Source organism: Magallana gigas, chromosome 9 (assembly GCF_963853765.1).
Source record: "Magallana gigas chromosome 9, xbMagGiga1.1, whole genome shotgun sequence".
Taxonomy (NCBI): Eukaryota; Metazoa; Mollusca; class Bivalvia; order Ostreida; family Ostreidae; genus Magallana; species Magallana gigas.
In genome coordinates this window covers 26,987,573-27,004,409 of record NC_088861.1, presented here as the reverse complement: position 1 = coordinate 27,004,409, position 16,837 = coordinate 26,987,573, and the positions used below count along the sequence as shown (strand labels likewise).

General features: G+C 34.1%; 1 protein-coding gene across 2 annotated transcripts in view; it reads right to left on the bottom strand.

Moving 5' to 3' along the window:
* LOC136269707 (E3 ubiquitin-protein ligase TRIM71-like) overlaps positions 1-13,581 on the bottom strand; it is a 30,859-nt gene extending 17,278 nt beyond the window's left edge. Inside the window, exons 1-2 of one of the 2 annotated variants that reach the window (XM_066070940.1) lie at positions 13,476-13,581; positions 4,959-6,415 (exon numbers count right to left, since the gene is read on the bottom strand). In XM_066070940.1, the coding sequence (XP_065927012.1) occupies positions 4,959-6,381 (1,423 nt within the window). In that variant the 5' untranslated portion in view covers positions 6,382-6,415; positions 13,476-13,581. Of the gene's footprint in view, positions 1-3,441; positions 6,416-13,475 lie in introns of those variants that run through there. The other variant, XM_066070938.1, reaches the window with a different exon arrangement.
* Between the last annotated feature and the right edge of the window lie 3,256 nt (positions 13,582-16,837).

Sequence of the window (16,837 nt, the reverse complement as noted above, 5' to 3'; positions counted from 1 at the left end):
ATTTCCAACAGATAGCTAAGCGTTTATTTTGTGTATTCTAAGACTCAATGATACAATGTTTGTATTACCTAGTCATTCCGTCCAAGATAACATGTACCGTTGTACGACGTTCACGACACTGCTTGCTTGCAGCATTAATGCAGGTCGGATGCATTGTTTTAGCACGATTATTTTGATTTTGCAAAATATATGTCATAATAAGAAAATCTACCTGATGAAATCGTCTGGATCTTCCGCCAGTGGGTTAAAATCTTCGGTTGGCGTTGTTGACAAGGGAGTTTTTAATTCCCGTTCCGCCATGTCAAGTTTCGATAACTCCTGCTCGGTGAGCATGGTCAGAGTTATCCTTCTTTAATTTTCTACACAAACGAAATCTGAATGTATTACATGTATTACATGTAGTTTATCAATCTTTTAAGATGTAACTTATTGTTATCATTATTGTTTGGTAATTTTAAGAACAAATGCTTATCTATTTTTTAATATGAAGAATATGAAGATTTTTTTTTTATTTATCTGATATCTTGAACCTTTAATATAGATCGAATGTCGTTTTATTTTAATTTTGTACAAATTGAAGGTATCAATCAATTTAATATCTTTATAACGCCAACCGAAGATTTTAACCCACTGGCGGAAGATCCAGACGATTTCAAGATTAAAAGACATCAAAGGTTAAGAACCGCTTTTTGTTAACTTGATTTTTTTAAAAGAAGTTAGTATAAGTAAACATGCAATCGTTTAAGGATGCTGGTTGGTCAACAAGTTCACCATAAGATCTACCTATAATTTTAAGATATGAATTGTTAAGCTATAAGCTATTACTTAGTGAAGAAAAAAAAATCATATATATTACCTTTTATATTTGGTATTTTCCTATTATTTAATATAGAGCTCTTCTTCTAAAGGAGAGCAATGTCGTCTAAAAATGGTCACGACCATCGAGCTTTCTTAATTGTTGAGCTGTAATTGTAAATAAATTGCCATACCGCGGAGAGAGAGAGAGAGAGAGAGAGAGAGAGAGAGAGAATTTCTTGTGTACAAAAGATCGGATGGATTATGAATTTTCCGCAATCCGAAAATGGTCGCAAACAAAGCAAAACGTTTACGAACACTAGCGAGAAAAAAATCTTAAGAATGCAACGTGCACATGAACACTGGTTATGAATGATCTACTGTTAATAGCTATACTCTCAGAAATAGATCTAATTTATTAAAAAAAAAACCCACAATATTCTTCACATGGGATGATGCGCTTCCTCTTTTGATATGTTGTTTGAAATAACGTAGATTTACTTCAAGAAAACGCCTGTTTCGATATTGTTTTGTTTGCTATTTTTTTTTTGTATTTAAGGAACTCTCCATTTTACCCACAATTTATACATACTTATCATACAACTTGTAAATTCTTAAATGACGTGACAACCACTTCTCCAAGTACAAGGGTAAATAAACTTGCAAAAAAAATTTGAAAAAATCTTGATGATGTTTTCTTGAATCTACAAGTCGTCACTATATACATGTATGCGGGAAGGTGGTACAGTATTCAATATATTCATACGCAGTCTAAAGGGAATCGGGTTGGGAGAGAGGGACCTCCCCCCCCCCACACCAAATAAAATTATCGGAATCTCTTGAAACCCCCCCCCCCCCTCTTGGTCTCCTTTACAAGAGAAGGTTTACATGTATATATATAAAGATATAGGAAAATACCCAAATTTAAAAAGGTAAAATGTATGCATGGATTTTTTTTCTGACTAAGTTTAGAAGGTGAAATGTATGGATTTTTTCCTTCCTAAATAATTAGTTATACTTAATATCATACTTAATAATAGCTTAAACAAATCATATCTTAAAACTTTAGGCAGATCTGAGGGTTAATTTCAGGCACGTAGCATCGGGGGGGGGGGGCAGGGGGGCCTGGCCCCTCACCCCCCCCCCCCCTCCCACTTTTTCTCGCAGCAACTGATTTTTAAAAATTTACATGTAAAAAAATTGAATTATCATGGAGTTGGCCACCCCCCCCCCACTTTTTGTGCGTAGGTAAAAAATTGGTATGAAGAAAGAAACAGAACTTAGGAAATTGAAGTTATAGACTACCCCCCCCCCCCCCCCCACGGAATAGGATTTTGAAGATTGTAGAAAAATCCAAATTTTCTCTTCTTTTTTTTCAAGATTTTTTCGTTTAGCCTGCCCCCCCCCCTCCCACTTTCAAAAACGATGCTTCGTGCCTGAATTTGTTGACCATCCAGTCTCCTTAATATCAAGAGATTATTTAATCAAAGGGAGATAACTCATACATATAAAATAAAACTGTTTGGTGAATTGATAGTCCAGGTGTAGTACAATCAAATATAATGAATTCTTTGATAGCCAAGCATCAGACTAGTATATATTGGTACCTTAAAATGAGTAGATGACCACTATTAATTTAGGAAATCACAATTAACTATGCAATATCATATGATATCTTTAGAATCCTTCTTTAGTTACACCTCAAAATTGAATCGCTGAAACCCATTTAGGAGTAAATGACTCTTATTGATTTTAAAATAACAAGGTCAAATGTCAAACTACTCGTGATGTCAACCTGAAAACTAATATCAAAACTATTATAGATTTTGCCTTGATGTAAAAATTTTCCAGATTATAACACTTCCCGGTGAGATTTTAAAAAATTGAATGACTCATTCATCCATTGATTATGATTAGGTATGTCTATCTTTGCAAAAGAAAAGGGGGACTTATGTAAAATTAACTTCGAATCGAATATAGTATCCAAGATCTTTTAATTATTAGGAGATTTGTATCTAAAATACTCAATGTCAAATTCCAGCATCTGTGTCAATTTTTGAATCACTGTCAAGAAGACAGATATTACCATAATAAGTCTGAAATCTATAATCATGATAATATTTATATATTTTGAAATATTGATTCAAAGGCACTTGATAATGTAAACATTTCTTTTCAGAAGTAGGTCAAGTTCTCCTATATATTGAATAGTTTTATCGATTATATATTATTATACATGCATGCATATTTCATTTCACTATAGTAACAGAACTATTTATACCTAAGAATTAGAAATGTTTGCAAATATCAACAGCCTTTAATGTTATGATATAAGAAATCACATTAACAAAATACTGATTACCGGTATTTACATTGATGTACATATAAAGCCAGTTTGTTTACATGTACACTATACAGATAGTAAGTAATCATATATGTACATGAACAATATACAGTCTCTAAGGCCAGCATTTTTTAATTTTTAGATTTACGAAATATTTTTCAAATTATTTGGGTAGGAGGAGGGAAAAAAAATAAAAATAAAATTGAAAAATTTGTTCGTCGAGAAAAAAAATAAAAATAAAACAATTTTTCAACAATATTTTTTTTATTTTTGAAATAAGAACACATGTCCAGGAGCTGCCATTTTTTAAATATATAAGTAATTTTGGTTGTTGATGATGTTCTTATCATAACATATTTTATCCATGGGCACTAAAAATTTGTGTTAATATATTGTATATGCATGTATAAAAACGAAGGTTTTTTTTTTTTTTTTTATATATAATTACATGTATATATATACAAGTACATACTGTACCTATACATTAAGACCAAAAAAATTAAGGGAGTTTTCACTTCTTCCTTGCAGAAAAATAGCAAGAAGTTTGAGAAATCATTCATCTGATTAAGTTAACAATGCTATTCACAAATTCAAAATATAAAATATTGTTACTGAAAATAAATTGGATTAGAAGCATGTCCATAAATGTCAGTAAAAAATCAAACAAGTTTTTTTTATTTAAAAAAGACGAACTAATTTTTAAAATTTTATTTATTTATGTAATTATACCTTTAATAAAGGAAATGTTTCGTTATTTTGTTAGCTTAATGACAAATAAAATCATTCTCTTTCCTTCAGTCATAAGGCTCCTGTGTTCAGTCTGTTTAGGGTTATTAGTCCAACCCTATGACCCACTTACAACCGTTATGTAGAGGATCTATTTCCAAACGGTTAAATTATGATTATTTTAGAATTTATTTTGCAAAAAATGTTTTTTTAAATAAGTAACTTATCATTTTCTTGCGCAAATGAGTTTTTTTTTTTAATTTACGGAATTGTGATAGAAAAAGACTTCAACTTCTCTTTCTTGAGGAAATTCTGGCTAAGTTGCCGATCACAAAACTTAATAGGGTCGTAAATTGTAGGGTTGGACGAAAGCAAACAGGAGTAGGCCCAATGGTTTTTTTTTTTGTGACTTCTAGTGCCTGTGACTTGATCGGAAAGAACTTGGTCTTTTTAATCAATTCATGAAAAACAATAATTCAGACTACACGTACGTGATTGCATCAACATTATTTTTATTTTTACCAGAAAGAAAATTTCGGGTCGGAGGAAAAAATAAAATTAATAGCTAGTTCTGGTCCTTTTATTTTTATTTGAATTTTTAAAAAAATAGGGTCGGCGGGTTTGTAAATCGAAATTTCAAAAAATGCTGGCCTAAATTGTGAGAGTCATCACAGTTTGATGAATCATAACAAGTTTTACATATAGATACAGTTTGGTAAAAAATGTATTCGATTTAATCATAGATAGTTTGTCAATGCATTATAACATTTAAACACAATCAGTTTATTTACAGATATTTGATAGTCACTCTGTAGACATGTAACATTATGATCACAGTTTGTTTACATGTAATACTGGATTTTCTTCACTTTACCTGTTTTATATTCAGCCACAAAGAGGTTGTCTCTGGTGTCCAAACACAAACTATATGGATAGTCTAAATGACAGTTGTCAATGTAGCGGAGGAACTGTCCGTCCTGGTCCAGGATGTGGATACGGTGGTTGTAACAGTCTGCTATCAGGATCCGACCCTGGCTGTCTGTTGTGATGCCGACTGGATTAAATGGTACCTCAATGGTAGTAATGGGAAGACCGGTGTAGGTAAACCGGAGTTTGCCGGCCTGATTGACCACCACTACTGCACAGGCATCATTGTCAGCTACACAGATATCTAGGTTCTTGTTCTCACTGATGTATTTAGTGTAATTTTCGGATGAATAGAGAGGTTGTCCTTTGTCATTGTATTGAATGGTTTGTTTCTCTGTGGAGCCCGAGTAACGAACAACTTTTGCTTGTTTCTCATCATCATTGATCATGACAACCAGAAGGTCACCAGAGGAGGTACTACAGACATAGAGAGGATACCACCCCTGTAGTCTGATCACTGTCTGTATCTGTGTATTCTTCACTATGTTCACAGTTCTATCAATGACATCAATATAAACTAGTTCACCACTCTGTGTCACTGCTATGTCATATGGTATCTTCCTTGACTTGGTTTGGATTGACTTCACTAGTTTACTGTGGAGGTTGTAGAGTCTCATCAGGTTGTCCCCACCGCACGTCCATACTTCATCATCACTCAGACAGGACACAATGCGTAGTTCATTAGATTCTCCATACTCTGTGTTTATATTTGTGATGATCCGTGGTACATCAATGAGCGGTCTGTCCGGGGGAGAGGACTCAGCACCGGGTGAATCCATTGTGTAGCCCTGTTCTTCTGTTTTGATAGATAATGCTGACAGAGAACCAATCTGCTGATAAATCTGCTCTTTGTTAATTTTCTGAGGAGTGAATCTTGGTAAGGAAACTGTGAGTTTAGGAGGCAATCTTCTGAATTCAGCATTCCTTGATTTGTAAGCAGAGACAAGGCTGACATCATTTGAGTTGAGTAATTTCTTTAGATCAGCAATGTCCTGAGTGATTTGAGAAATGGTGCGCTTTATTTCATTTTCCTGCTTATCAAGGACAACCAGGTGTTTGGATTCCATTTCATCCATGTCAGATTTCAGTTTCTTGATGGCAATGTCTATTTCTCTGTGCAAGTCTTCTCCATGTTTGTCAAGAGCTGTTGTTAGTTTCTTGGAGTTTTTATTCAAATCAGCTTTCTGAACTGGGATGTTAGATACAATCTCTTGGTATTTAGGATAAATGGTATTTTCTAATTCTTGAAGATCTTTATTTAAGGCTTCTCTCTTAGTATCTAGTATTTTTAAAATGGCCACTTGCTTGTGTCCTAGATGTTCACCTGAGGAGACACACTCAAGACAAATAGGAATGTTACATTGTTCACAATGAAGGTCACATAATTGTGTTGAATGTTTGGAACATTTAGGATTTTTTCCCCTCTTCTTAAATGGCACCACTTTGTGATCTTTGGATTCATCAGAGAGATGTTCCCCTACACAGGCTTTACACAGATGTACGTGACAAATGTCACAGTACATAGGGGGGCCCGTGGTCTCACAGAGATGACACCGTAACACATCCTGGGCCCAAGTACGGGGGTACATGGTCAGACACCTTGATGAGATATTTAGATGATTTCTGAAAGTGTAATATAAGCAAACTTGTTTTTATTAATTAAGGTCTTCCGTTTCCAACGGAAGACCTTACTATTATTCTGAAAAATTTTCAAATTTCTTATTATTTTTTTTTTTCTTCTAGACGCCAACTTTGATCCTTAATATCTCGCTCGTTTGTTCACCGATTGTTTTGAAATTTTCAGGACTGATAGCATGCCGCGTGATGTTGTCGTTGCAGATTTCAGTTGAGGAAAATCCCCATCCGGTTTTGAGTTATTCCCCTTTTAGTAAAATTTAACGACTTCTTTTGTCCAGGGGGGTTTAGCTATAACGATGACTGGCAGAGTCTCAAAGATGGGCTGGTTTGGAAGCTAATACATTGAATTTGTGCGAGATATATTTTATTTATTATTTAAATGCATATAAAAGGGGTGGTATAGATGTTGAAACAAAGGTAAGAAAAAAATTCAAAAAAATTCGCGTATTTTCCGTGTTAGTTTTTTACCTGATAAAAATTTGTTATAACATGTATTTTAAAAGATCTTGGTCTTACCAAGACCTTTCATTCGGTATACAGAAAAAGGGGCTGGCCCCTATAATTAGGGAGTTAGATGCGTCAAAAGTTTCTTGTCAATAACTTGTAAAGGAATAAAAATTTCTAATGCATTATTGAAGCAAAGTTGTAAAGAAATTAATTTTGAATCCTTCAGTGGTATTCAATTTAATGTTTTCGTAATTAATAGCCAGTATTTGCAGAAACAATTGTTGTCAGTTCGGTCCATTTTTGTGGGGGTGTGCACGTTTAGGAGGTTATGAAAGGGCTTTTTGTAATGCACTAACTGATACATGCAGCGCGCAAAAATAATTCTACATAAAGTTCCCAAATGTTTTTTTTCATATGTACATATTCATTTCATAAAGATGAACCTCTTTGACCTTATTTTTGTTGTTTGTTTCATAACTGTGCCCCTTTCTATATTTAGATGCATTACGAGACTCAGGTAACCGATCGATAGAAGAGTCGCTTGCTGTATTCAGGCCGTCGCCTTGACGACAATGCATATGCTTGTAGAGCTGGACGTACACATGTTTAACGCCCCACTGTGTTACTGTAACAGAGACATTTTGAATTGTTTCAGTACTGGGAGATGTGTTAATAAAATGGTTCGAATGCATGGTAATTAAACTCAACTTTTCTACAGTACGTATACACGGCCGTCATATAAAGCACAATGTGTATTACTGACATGACAAATGTACGCTGGCAATTTAAACGAACGCGGGATTGCTCCCGATAGAACATTTCTTTTAAAGCAAAACAAAATACTGATTTCCGATGGATATAATATTATCATCGTGGAGATGATTTTAAAAAGTGAACTTAATATTCGTATACGATAATATTTGAATCCAAACCCGCTATTTTTAAGTAAGGATTATTAGGGATATTAATTATGACTTGCCCCGCGTTTCACGTTTTTTACTTGCAATGCATCTACAAACGAAAATACCAAACAACCTTCGGCAGCAATTTATAAATTATTCATAACATACTAGTACACAATATTAAAGAGATAATTAACTAAATTGTGCTTTATAATTGTACTCGGTATATTCCGTGGAAATAATGGCATGGCAAAAATGTTGTTCAATGTTCATAAAAAACGATGTAGCCTTAGCAATCGAAAATAATTAACAAACTGTATATTGATAGATTGACACATTAACAAACATTCAGACCCGCAATGTATTTTTTGAAAATTCTATAAAATGTAGACTCAATAAGTGAATTTTTCCGTTTGGGGTATTTTGAATCACATGTGTACGCTATGTGTACATGTACATATAGATTAATAGCCATATAGATAAACACTTTCAGTGTTGAATTTTTAAAAGATATTTTGTATTTGCAAAGCAATGCAATGCAAGGGCTATTAAATTCGAACAATGTACATACGGTAGGGATCGAACTGATACTGGTTCTGCTTGTTCTACAAACAGCGAATGAAATGCGAAGTATTAGGGTGTTATTTTTTAAACAAATAAGTATTGCTCTCTTAAAACCTTGCATTACTAAACAAAGTATTTCATCGGAAGCATTATTAGTTACCTTAGCTGCATATATGTAGCTCAATTGAGTACCATCCGAAATTTTTCATACAAGGGCTATACAGACTTGCAGCTAACATTACCTTAGAATTTGCCGCTGTTCATAAATTCATTAAAAGACGCGCAGATTCAAGTGGTTATATGTCGTTTGATATGGGATTTATGATGTCTATTTATATTATTTTAATTAAGGACAGACGAGACGTTCCTCAATTTTATATAATTTTCCTTGATATTTCATTCCTTATTTATTAACATTTAAACCTGTTAATTCCAAAAAATTTAGAGTACATTACCAGGCTCGTTTTGGAGCTAGAATATTTCGAACTTTCCTTAAAATAGCACGCAAAATGCATTTGAATGCTTATAAGTAAAGTCATACTATATATTTTAATTTGAACACTTTATATTCAAACCAAAAAAATCATATTACATAAAGATTTAATTATGAAATAACAAAGTGGAAATCTTCACATTGTGGAGATAGGAAAAAATGGAAGATACATGAAGGTCGCGTCTGACCTTAATATTATACAAGCAATAGCTTTCCAAAAAGCTTGCCTGACTACCCAAATTTATTCAATGGAAGCATGCATGTATCAATTAGGCTATCTTATAAGATATGAAATTTAATTTTCGCTGCGGATCATAAATTATTAAACTGAACGTGCAGAGTTTAGAAGCAATTTCAATCTTTTTCTTCGATCGAGTGCATGTACCTGTACATCACTGGAAATTAAATCATTTCATTATTTTAAATCATTTTAGGAATGTACATGTATCCAGAGGCGGATCCAGCAATTTGAAAAAGGGGGGTTCCATTTGATAAAAACCAATATGTGCAAAAATCATCATTTGTCAATAAACAAGGACTTTTTGAACGTTTTCCGTGTGTATACAAACTGTATTTAATAAACATTTATCTCATCACTATTTAATTCACATCTATTTCAACAGCAGAGTGCACTGCATTATTAAGCGTTTTGCCGTTTAGGTTTAGGTCAGGAAGATTTGCATAATATCTAACCTAAAAAAACTCAAGTCTCCAGCAATGAGAAAGTGCGTCTATGTTTGATAAAAAAGAGACACTAAGAAACAAAAAATAACTAAAAATAAATAAAAGAATAATTACGACAAACTATTATAAAAATTGATATTTTGGTATTTTTTTTATGTCTTTGATGTTTATAAATTCTGAACTGTTTATCGATTTTGATGTTTTAAACAAAGGTCTAAATGATAGGATATGACAAAAGAATGGGAATAATTTATCTGCTGAATAAATGATGCGTGTGTAATACAATGGTAAAAGCTATTGTCGTCCCAGGGAACTTGATGTGACCTCTGTAATGGGTGCGCTACATCATCTGGCACTAGTACAAATGCGATCATATTTAGAAAAGTTTTGGAAAGGTGGGCATTTTAAATAAAAGTAAATATTCCAATTATATGAATTTATATTTGTTTTAATTAATCCAAACTGATGATTCTTTGTTAATGATGATAATCCAACACAAACTATTACTTACATTGTACTACTTAGACAATGTGTATCATCTTGTTGCGATGACACCTCCCTCTTTTTTTTTTTTTGACCTTTCAAATATGGCAATCTATTTTTAAATCAGGATTACACACGTGCAATGTGAAAAGCCCTTTTAATTGAACACTCTTGCTCATTGTTGCTTATTACATCCCATATAACGTTTTCATCAATTATGAATATAAATGTTGACACATTAAAGATGCATCGTCAGGCAATTATTAATTCAAGCTTGTGGGTGCCCCCCCCCCCCACTTTTTCTCACAGCAACTAATTTTTTTTTAAATTTACTTATAAAAAATTGAATTATCAAGGATGTAAAAAATTAATATAAAAATAAGGAAATTTGGATTGAAATTGAAGTTATATACATACTACGCCCCCCCCCCCCCCCCCCGGATTAGGATTTTGAAGATTTTGGGAAAGTCTTTTTTTTTTTTTTCTTTTTTTTGCTTGTCAAGATTTTTTGGATGAGTCTGGCCCCCCCCCCCCCCCCCCCCCCCACTTTCAAAAAGGATGCTACGTGCCTGCATAAAGATAACAATATTCAAGGGCCTTCCGTCATTTTCAAGCCATGATAAACATGATAAAAAGGACTCTCAAAATAAGAAAATATACGCAAAGTAAACTGCATTCACGGCATATGTTCACATTGTATGATGTGTCTCAAAATTCCTATTTTGGACTCGTCCACTATAACTACGAACAAATTAATGAATGAGACATTCTGATTCTGGCGCGGAGTCTTGTAAATGAAATTTCCATTGATCTGAATGGATTTTTCCGTGAGGGTCGGGGTATGTATAAAAACAAATTTAATCGTTCAAAGTTTTGAATTGTTAACAATGATATATCAGATCGAATGTTTTAGAACGATTTATAAATCCAAAATACAGTCATTTTTAATCGGTTGACGCGTGAGCATATGTATTAAGTAGGCGGGCATCCTTACACCCTATCAATTGAAGACAAATGAAATCGCGTCCAGCAGAACTCCCTGGCATTTTAGTGCATGTTATTATGAATTTATGATTTTGTTTGTTAATAACAATTCAACATCAATTATTAATTAACAATGTACACTCTAGTACGCTAATACACAATTTTGTTGCGATGACCCCCCCCCCCCCGGCCATTATACCTATTTTTAAATCAGGATTACACAGGATTACACACGTGCTTGCATGTGCAGAAGACAATCTGGAACTTAACTGATAACTATCATCTCTTTGGAAATTTATTTCTCCGTAAGCAAATACGTGTAGTAACTGATACATGCAATTGTGAAAACCATAGATGAATGCATGATCTGCGCATAATAACTAACTGCTTGATACAATATTTCTTTTTTCCAACATGTTTTAAGTCAAATGATAATATGAAAATATATGCTTGACTTCATATCGGAAATTACTCATTTTCTTTATTCCCCTTTTCAATAAACAAAACAAACCAACAGACCAAATTGATCCAGATAAATATAATTATCAAAAATAAACCTATAAAACAAACTACACTTTCATCCTTCACCCACAATATTGCCTTTTCGATATTTGTCATCGTGGTAGATCTAAGATTAAGTAGGTGCTTGCACGACATAGAACCGGCCCTTGCTGATCAACGTTTTCATTAACACATATAAAGGAAAAAAATATTTAGATTTTTTCTTGGATTTATTTTGATGTAAAAAAAAAAAAAGGAGAAGAAATTAGTTCTCAGTCTCACTTTATGCTTGTTTGTTAGCGGTTAATCTAAGTTCATTTTGTATATCCTTTTGTAATTTAAAAATATGCGATGTAAATCTTTTTTCCCTGCAATAATTCGTATAAAACAACGAAGAGTAGTATCTTGAAACTTCATTCAAAATTTTATTAGACCTTTAAATTGTAAAATGCTAACATTGAAAATTGTGCCCGATTTCTTTTTTTTTTTAAGGTAAAACTTTATTGATTAAAAAAAACTGATTCTTTGAGACAATATAAATTGACATAATCAGTTTGACATTCTCTAAGTGCAGGTCTGTAGCTCTTAGTCTGAAAAAGAATCGGATGGACGACCTAGGACCCAGATCGTCCATCCAAATTTCTTGAATATTGCCATTTCTTTCGTACGCGGACGCATGTTGGCCGAATACTCACCGAGACTAAATGGTTCGTATTTTAAGTTTTAACTGCGTTTAAAGGTAATATTGGAATTCCGATAATTTTGAAAATGATTAATTAAATAAAAATGGTTAAAATTACTGTTAAATTACCGGCATCGGTCTTCCCCATGCGCGAATCTAGAAGAGTAGGGTGAGGGTTCCAGATTCCCAACCCAACCCCCGCAAAATTTCTTTCCATTACATGTACAATATAAAATTACAAAAATATGCCTCGGACATCCCCAGGCAAACTCAAATATCCGTCAGACACTCAACCCCCACCCCAGGAAAATTTTTCTTATCCGCGCATGCCCCCCTCCCCCCCCCCCCTCAAAAAACAAAATTATTCTTCAGAACCCCCTGTAAAATTTCCAGGATCTCCGCATACATTCTAAAAGATTCATTGGCCCTTGCTTTTGATAAAAAATGCGAGTAAAATGTTTGGTCTTTTTACGTTCATACCGGGCATACCCACTGTGTGATTATAATCGTCGTCCATATTCTGTGTATATTGAGTCAATTATGATGATTAGATAAAATGCACATGCAAAAAAACAACATGCGGCGAATCAAACTTCAGACAACTTTTAAAGATCTGTATTTGCTTATATACATATACATTTACTTTGTTTCTTTTACACAGTGTTTATACATCTAATATTGCACCATGGTCAGGTATCAATTTTTGTATTACGTCACAAGTATGACGCAGCTACGACGGAAGACCTAATCGTTGCTTGCAACGAGCTCGTCTCTAGTTCTTTGTCATTTTTGTGTGTGTAGTCAAAAGTGTTCTCGCATAGAAGGGAGGTAAGATCTAGACCCCTCCCCCCATGCTTTATTGACTGAGCTATAGTGTTAACCAGTTTCAGGTTGTGTCACCTCCCAATCTCATACATGGGTTCCTGGGGGGTGGGGGTGGGGTGATTTTTATTTTTCAAGTTTGGGGGGGGGGGGGGTCCAAGCCCTACTTTTTGGTAATTTCCCTTTAAGTAAATTATATTATGAGGGGTAGGTTCCGGGGACTCTTGACACCCTCTGGCCGTCAGAATTCGCTCCACGCATTCTCCAACCTTTATAGGCCTGGATTTCTTTGTCGGCCCGTGCCCCCCCCCCCCCCTCCCCCGACACACACCAATGGCACTGGTCTACATTGATTGTTCGGTAACTGATGGTAAAACATTGAAATAATGTCCACGATGCCCACTGTACAATTTTAATTATGTTCTTCATTATTATTTCTTTATACTAGTAATCATTTTACTTATTCATTAACAAACTACAAACCTTCAAACTCCCAACATGGCGATTCGGGTATTTTCTCTTCCGGGTCTGGTTACCTGTACAATGATCACGTGATTTCTTTATATGTAGGTCAATGGGTCGCCTCCCTCCTGCATTGTTCAAATTATATTGTAAACACATTTTTTCGTGATGGGAATCACTCAACATATTGACAATGGTTAAAAGGTTAAAATTTCGGGATGCATTTAACGTAAACTTATTTAGGGTATGTGAGGCCGGGTGGGTGGGGGGGGGGGTGTCTCAGCATCCGCTTGGCGCGGATCCAGAAAATTATTTAAGGGTTGGGGTTGAGGGAAAATTTTCTGGCATGAGGAACAACATCGATCGTCTCAAGCCACGGTCTGGAGTCCACGTAGGTGGGAGAGTATTGTAGGTCGTGGTTTGTGATGATGCAAGTCAGTGGCGTCGAAAGCAAATCGAAAGGGGAGGGGGGGGGGCTATCAAAAATCTTGACAAGCAAAGAAAAGGGTCTTTGGTTATAATTATGTTAACTTTGCATTGAAAAAAGGGAGAGGGGCTAAGCCTCCCCCTAGCCCCCCCCCCCACCCCACCCCATTCTCCCGCCGGTTCCGTCTCCAATAAAAGTACAGTGTAGGCTTGCAGGATTTTTTTTTCACAGGCGGGAGATAGAAAGCCGTCCCTTATAGAGACCCAAAGTATGATTAAACTGATAAATATAATTATGCCTAAAAAATACAATTATTTTGAGAGATACATGTAAATAAAAAAAACCATGCTGTGAAGGTTTTCTAGTAAAAAAAAATTGTTTTGTTACATTGTGCAATGGTTAACATTTTGTCATCTCTATCTATTACTCCATCTAAACCGAATAGGAATTTTACAATTTTTTTTAAATTGCTCAATAATAACATTATCACTGAAATCGCCACGTGTCTAATACTACCTAAAGACTATTTCTATGATCGATCCATGCATGTACATGTGTTACATTAAAGTTTTAAAATTCAGAGAATTTAAAACTATCAATAACAAGGTTATAATTTCTGAGTGTTACCTCAGCACAAGTTAATTTTTCTATTTTTAGCATTTTAGAGTTACAATTTTTATTTCAAAATCATTCAAATTTTACTTATTTTAAATGCTTTGTATTTTTTTCTCACTGTTTAAAGTTTTACTTTATTTCTTAATCGAGAAAATTTATTGGTAGCGTTTTACTTTTAATTGTATAAACATGGCATCTAAACAATTTGACACTTTTTCTGGAAATTATTTAGTTACGACAGATTGTCGGACAATAAGTTAATTTGTTAAATAAACTGACAAATTCCTCGTCAGGCAAACCTTTGAAGATAAATTCTTTATGTTATCAGAGCGACACTTTAGCGACTCGCGAAGATTATTCTATTTTCATTACGTCAGAAAACTTATTTACTCGTTTCGGCTTTACTTAATCTTCTCTTTGTTAACATACGTACATCGAAATTCATCTAATTGACTTTATCACCTTTTTGGCCTTTAGTAATCAGTGTCAGCTCATAGAAGAAATTCTGTGAAATTAGCCCGCTAGCATTTAAATCAAGTATCCTGATTGGTCAATGAGAGCAATTCCAAATTAAGCCGGATGGTTGGTGAATTTACTTAATTCACTTTCCATCCGACGTTTAAAGAATAAAGAACTTGTTTTAATTTTACGGAATTGTTTCTCTTTTCCATTAGGTAAGCTTGAATGAAATGTTATCTATTTTCAGTATTTAAGGTTTCATTATATTATTTTATTATATTTTTTTCTGTTGCTAATTTTGATAAATTTTAGTTTGTTTTGTTTAAAATATACTTATACTAAGAACATTGATTAACTATATATTTCTTATTATTCGGCGGAACTATGAATTTGTCATTCCAGAATTTTAATTTTCATTTATATAAAAGATATTTCGCGTCATTGTTTATTATGCCATGATACATAATTTTGCTTCATTTCGTTTAAATGTGTGATTTTTATTATTGAATTTCTATGCTGTTAAATGCTGTTTTTAGAAAGTTTGAATTCGCCGCGTAATTATTGTAAACCTATAGTGAACTCTTCAGTGCGAGAAGGTGAATTTAAGAATCGGTAGAAATTCGTCAGCTAAGTAATATTTGTAAGTTATTTCCTCTTTAATTATTTAATGACAACAGTTTATATTTTGTTTTCTAGTTTTCTTGCATTTTATAAGCGTTATGCATTTTCATACTTATGCGGAATTATCGATCCTTAGATTATAAGCGTAAAAACGATCTCGCTTTCTCGCATTGCTGTGTTTTACTACAGGGTGTTTCGAAATATGTTTTTGTTTTAATACACTTTCCATCCGACGTTTAAAGAATAAAGAACTTGTTTTAATTTTACGGAATTGTTTCTCTTTTCCATTAGCAACCAGTAGAAAGCCGAGTGGCATCCTACCAAGCTATTCCCCAATTTACTCATATTCACAGAGAAAGTCTCTGTGTGAAACATGTACGTATTACTAGACTATCCACAATTTTGAAGAAATTTAAATCCAATTTTTAGGCCTTTAAAGAAGAAGGTTCAGAGATGATCTTGTTTTACATTATACTTATAGTACACACTCATTCATAAAATAAAGATACAGTTCTTGAGAACAGAAGGATTGGGTGCTAGTTTAATTATTGAGATACAATCATTGAGATACATGTAATTTAACCACAAAGTCCAATTTTTTCATTAAAATATCTAACATGTAAGCTGACTTCGTGAACACTGAATCACTAGCTATGGGCGATGGAAAGCCACTATAAAGTTGTCGTGTTATCATTATTGTGTGAACTGCCATGCACCCGGTAAATCCAAAATTTGCAATATGACAGTTCTATGCTTTCAACCTTCGTGGATTAAATGAAAATCACAGTGTCACTCAAGGTTAAATAGATTAATGGTTATATTAACATTTACTTTCTTTTCCCCTATCACATTGCATTGATTGGTTTAAGTGATATTTACGTATAAAACAGAAGACCCAATCACCAAATCTGGTGCGAATGAATACATTCCGTCTTCCTTCATTATTTCTCGGTGAACATGACTGACTTTCCTCGCGACTCAGGCACGTAGCATCATGGGGGGCCGGGGGGGGGGGGGGGGGCTGGCCCACTTCTTTTGGAAGTATGTAAAAAATTGATATGAAGATAAGGAAATGAGGATTGAAATTGTAGTTATATACTACGCCAGCCCCCCCCCCCACACACACACACACACGGATTAGGATTTTAAAGATTTTAGGGAACGTTAAATACCTTTTTTTTTTTTTTTTTTTTTTTGCTTGTCAAGATTTTTTGGATGAGTCTGGCCCCCCACTTTCAAAAACGATGCTACGTGCCTGCGA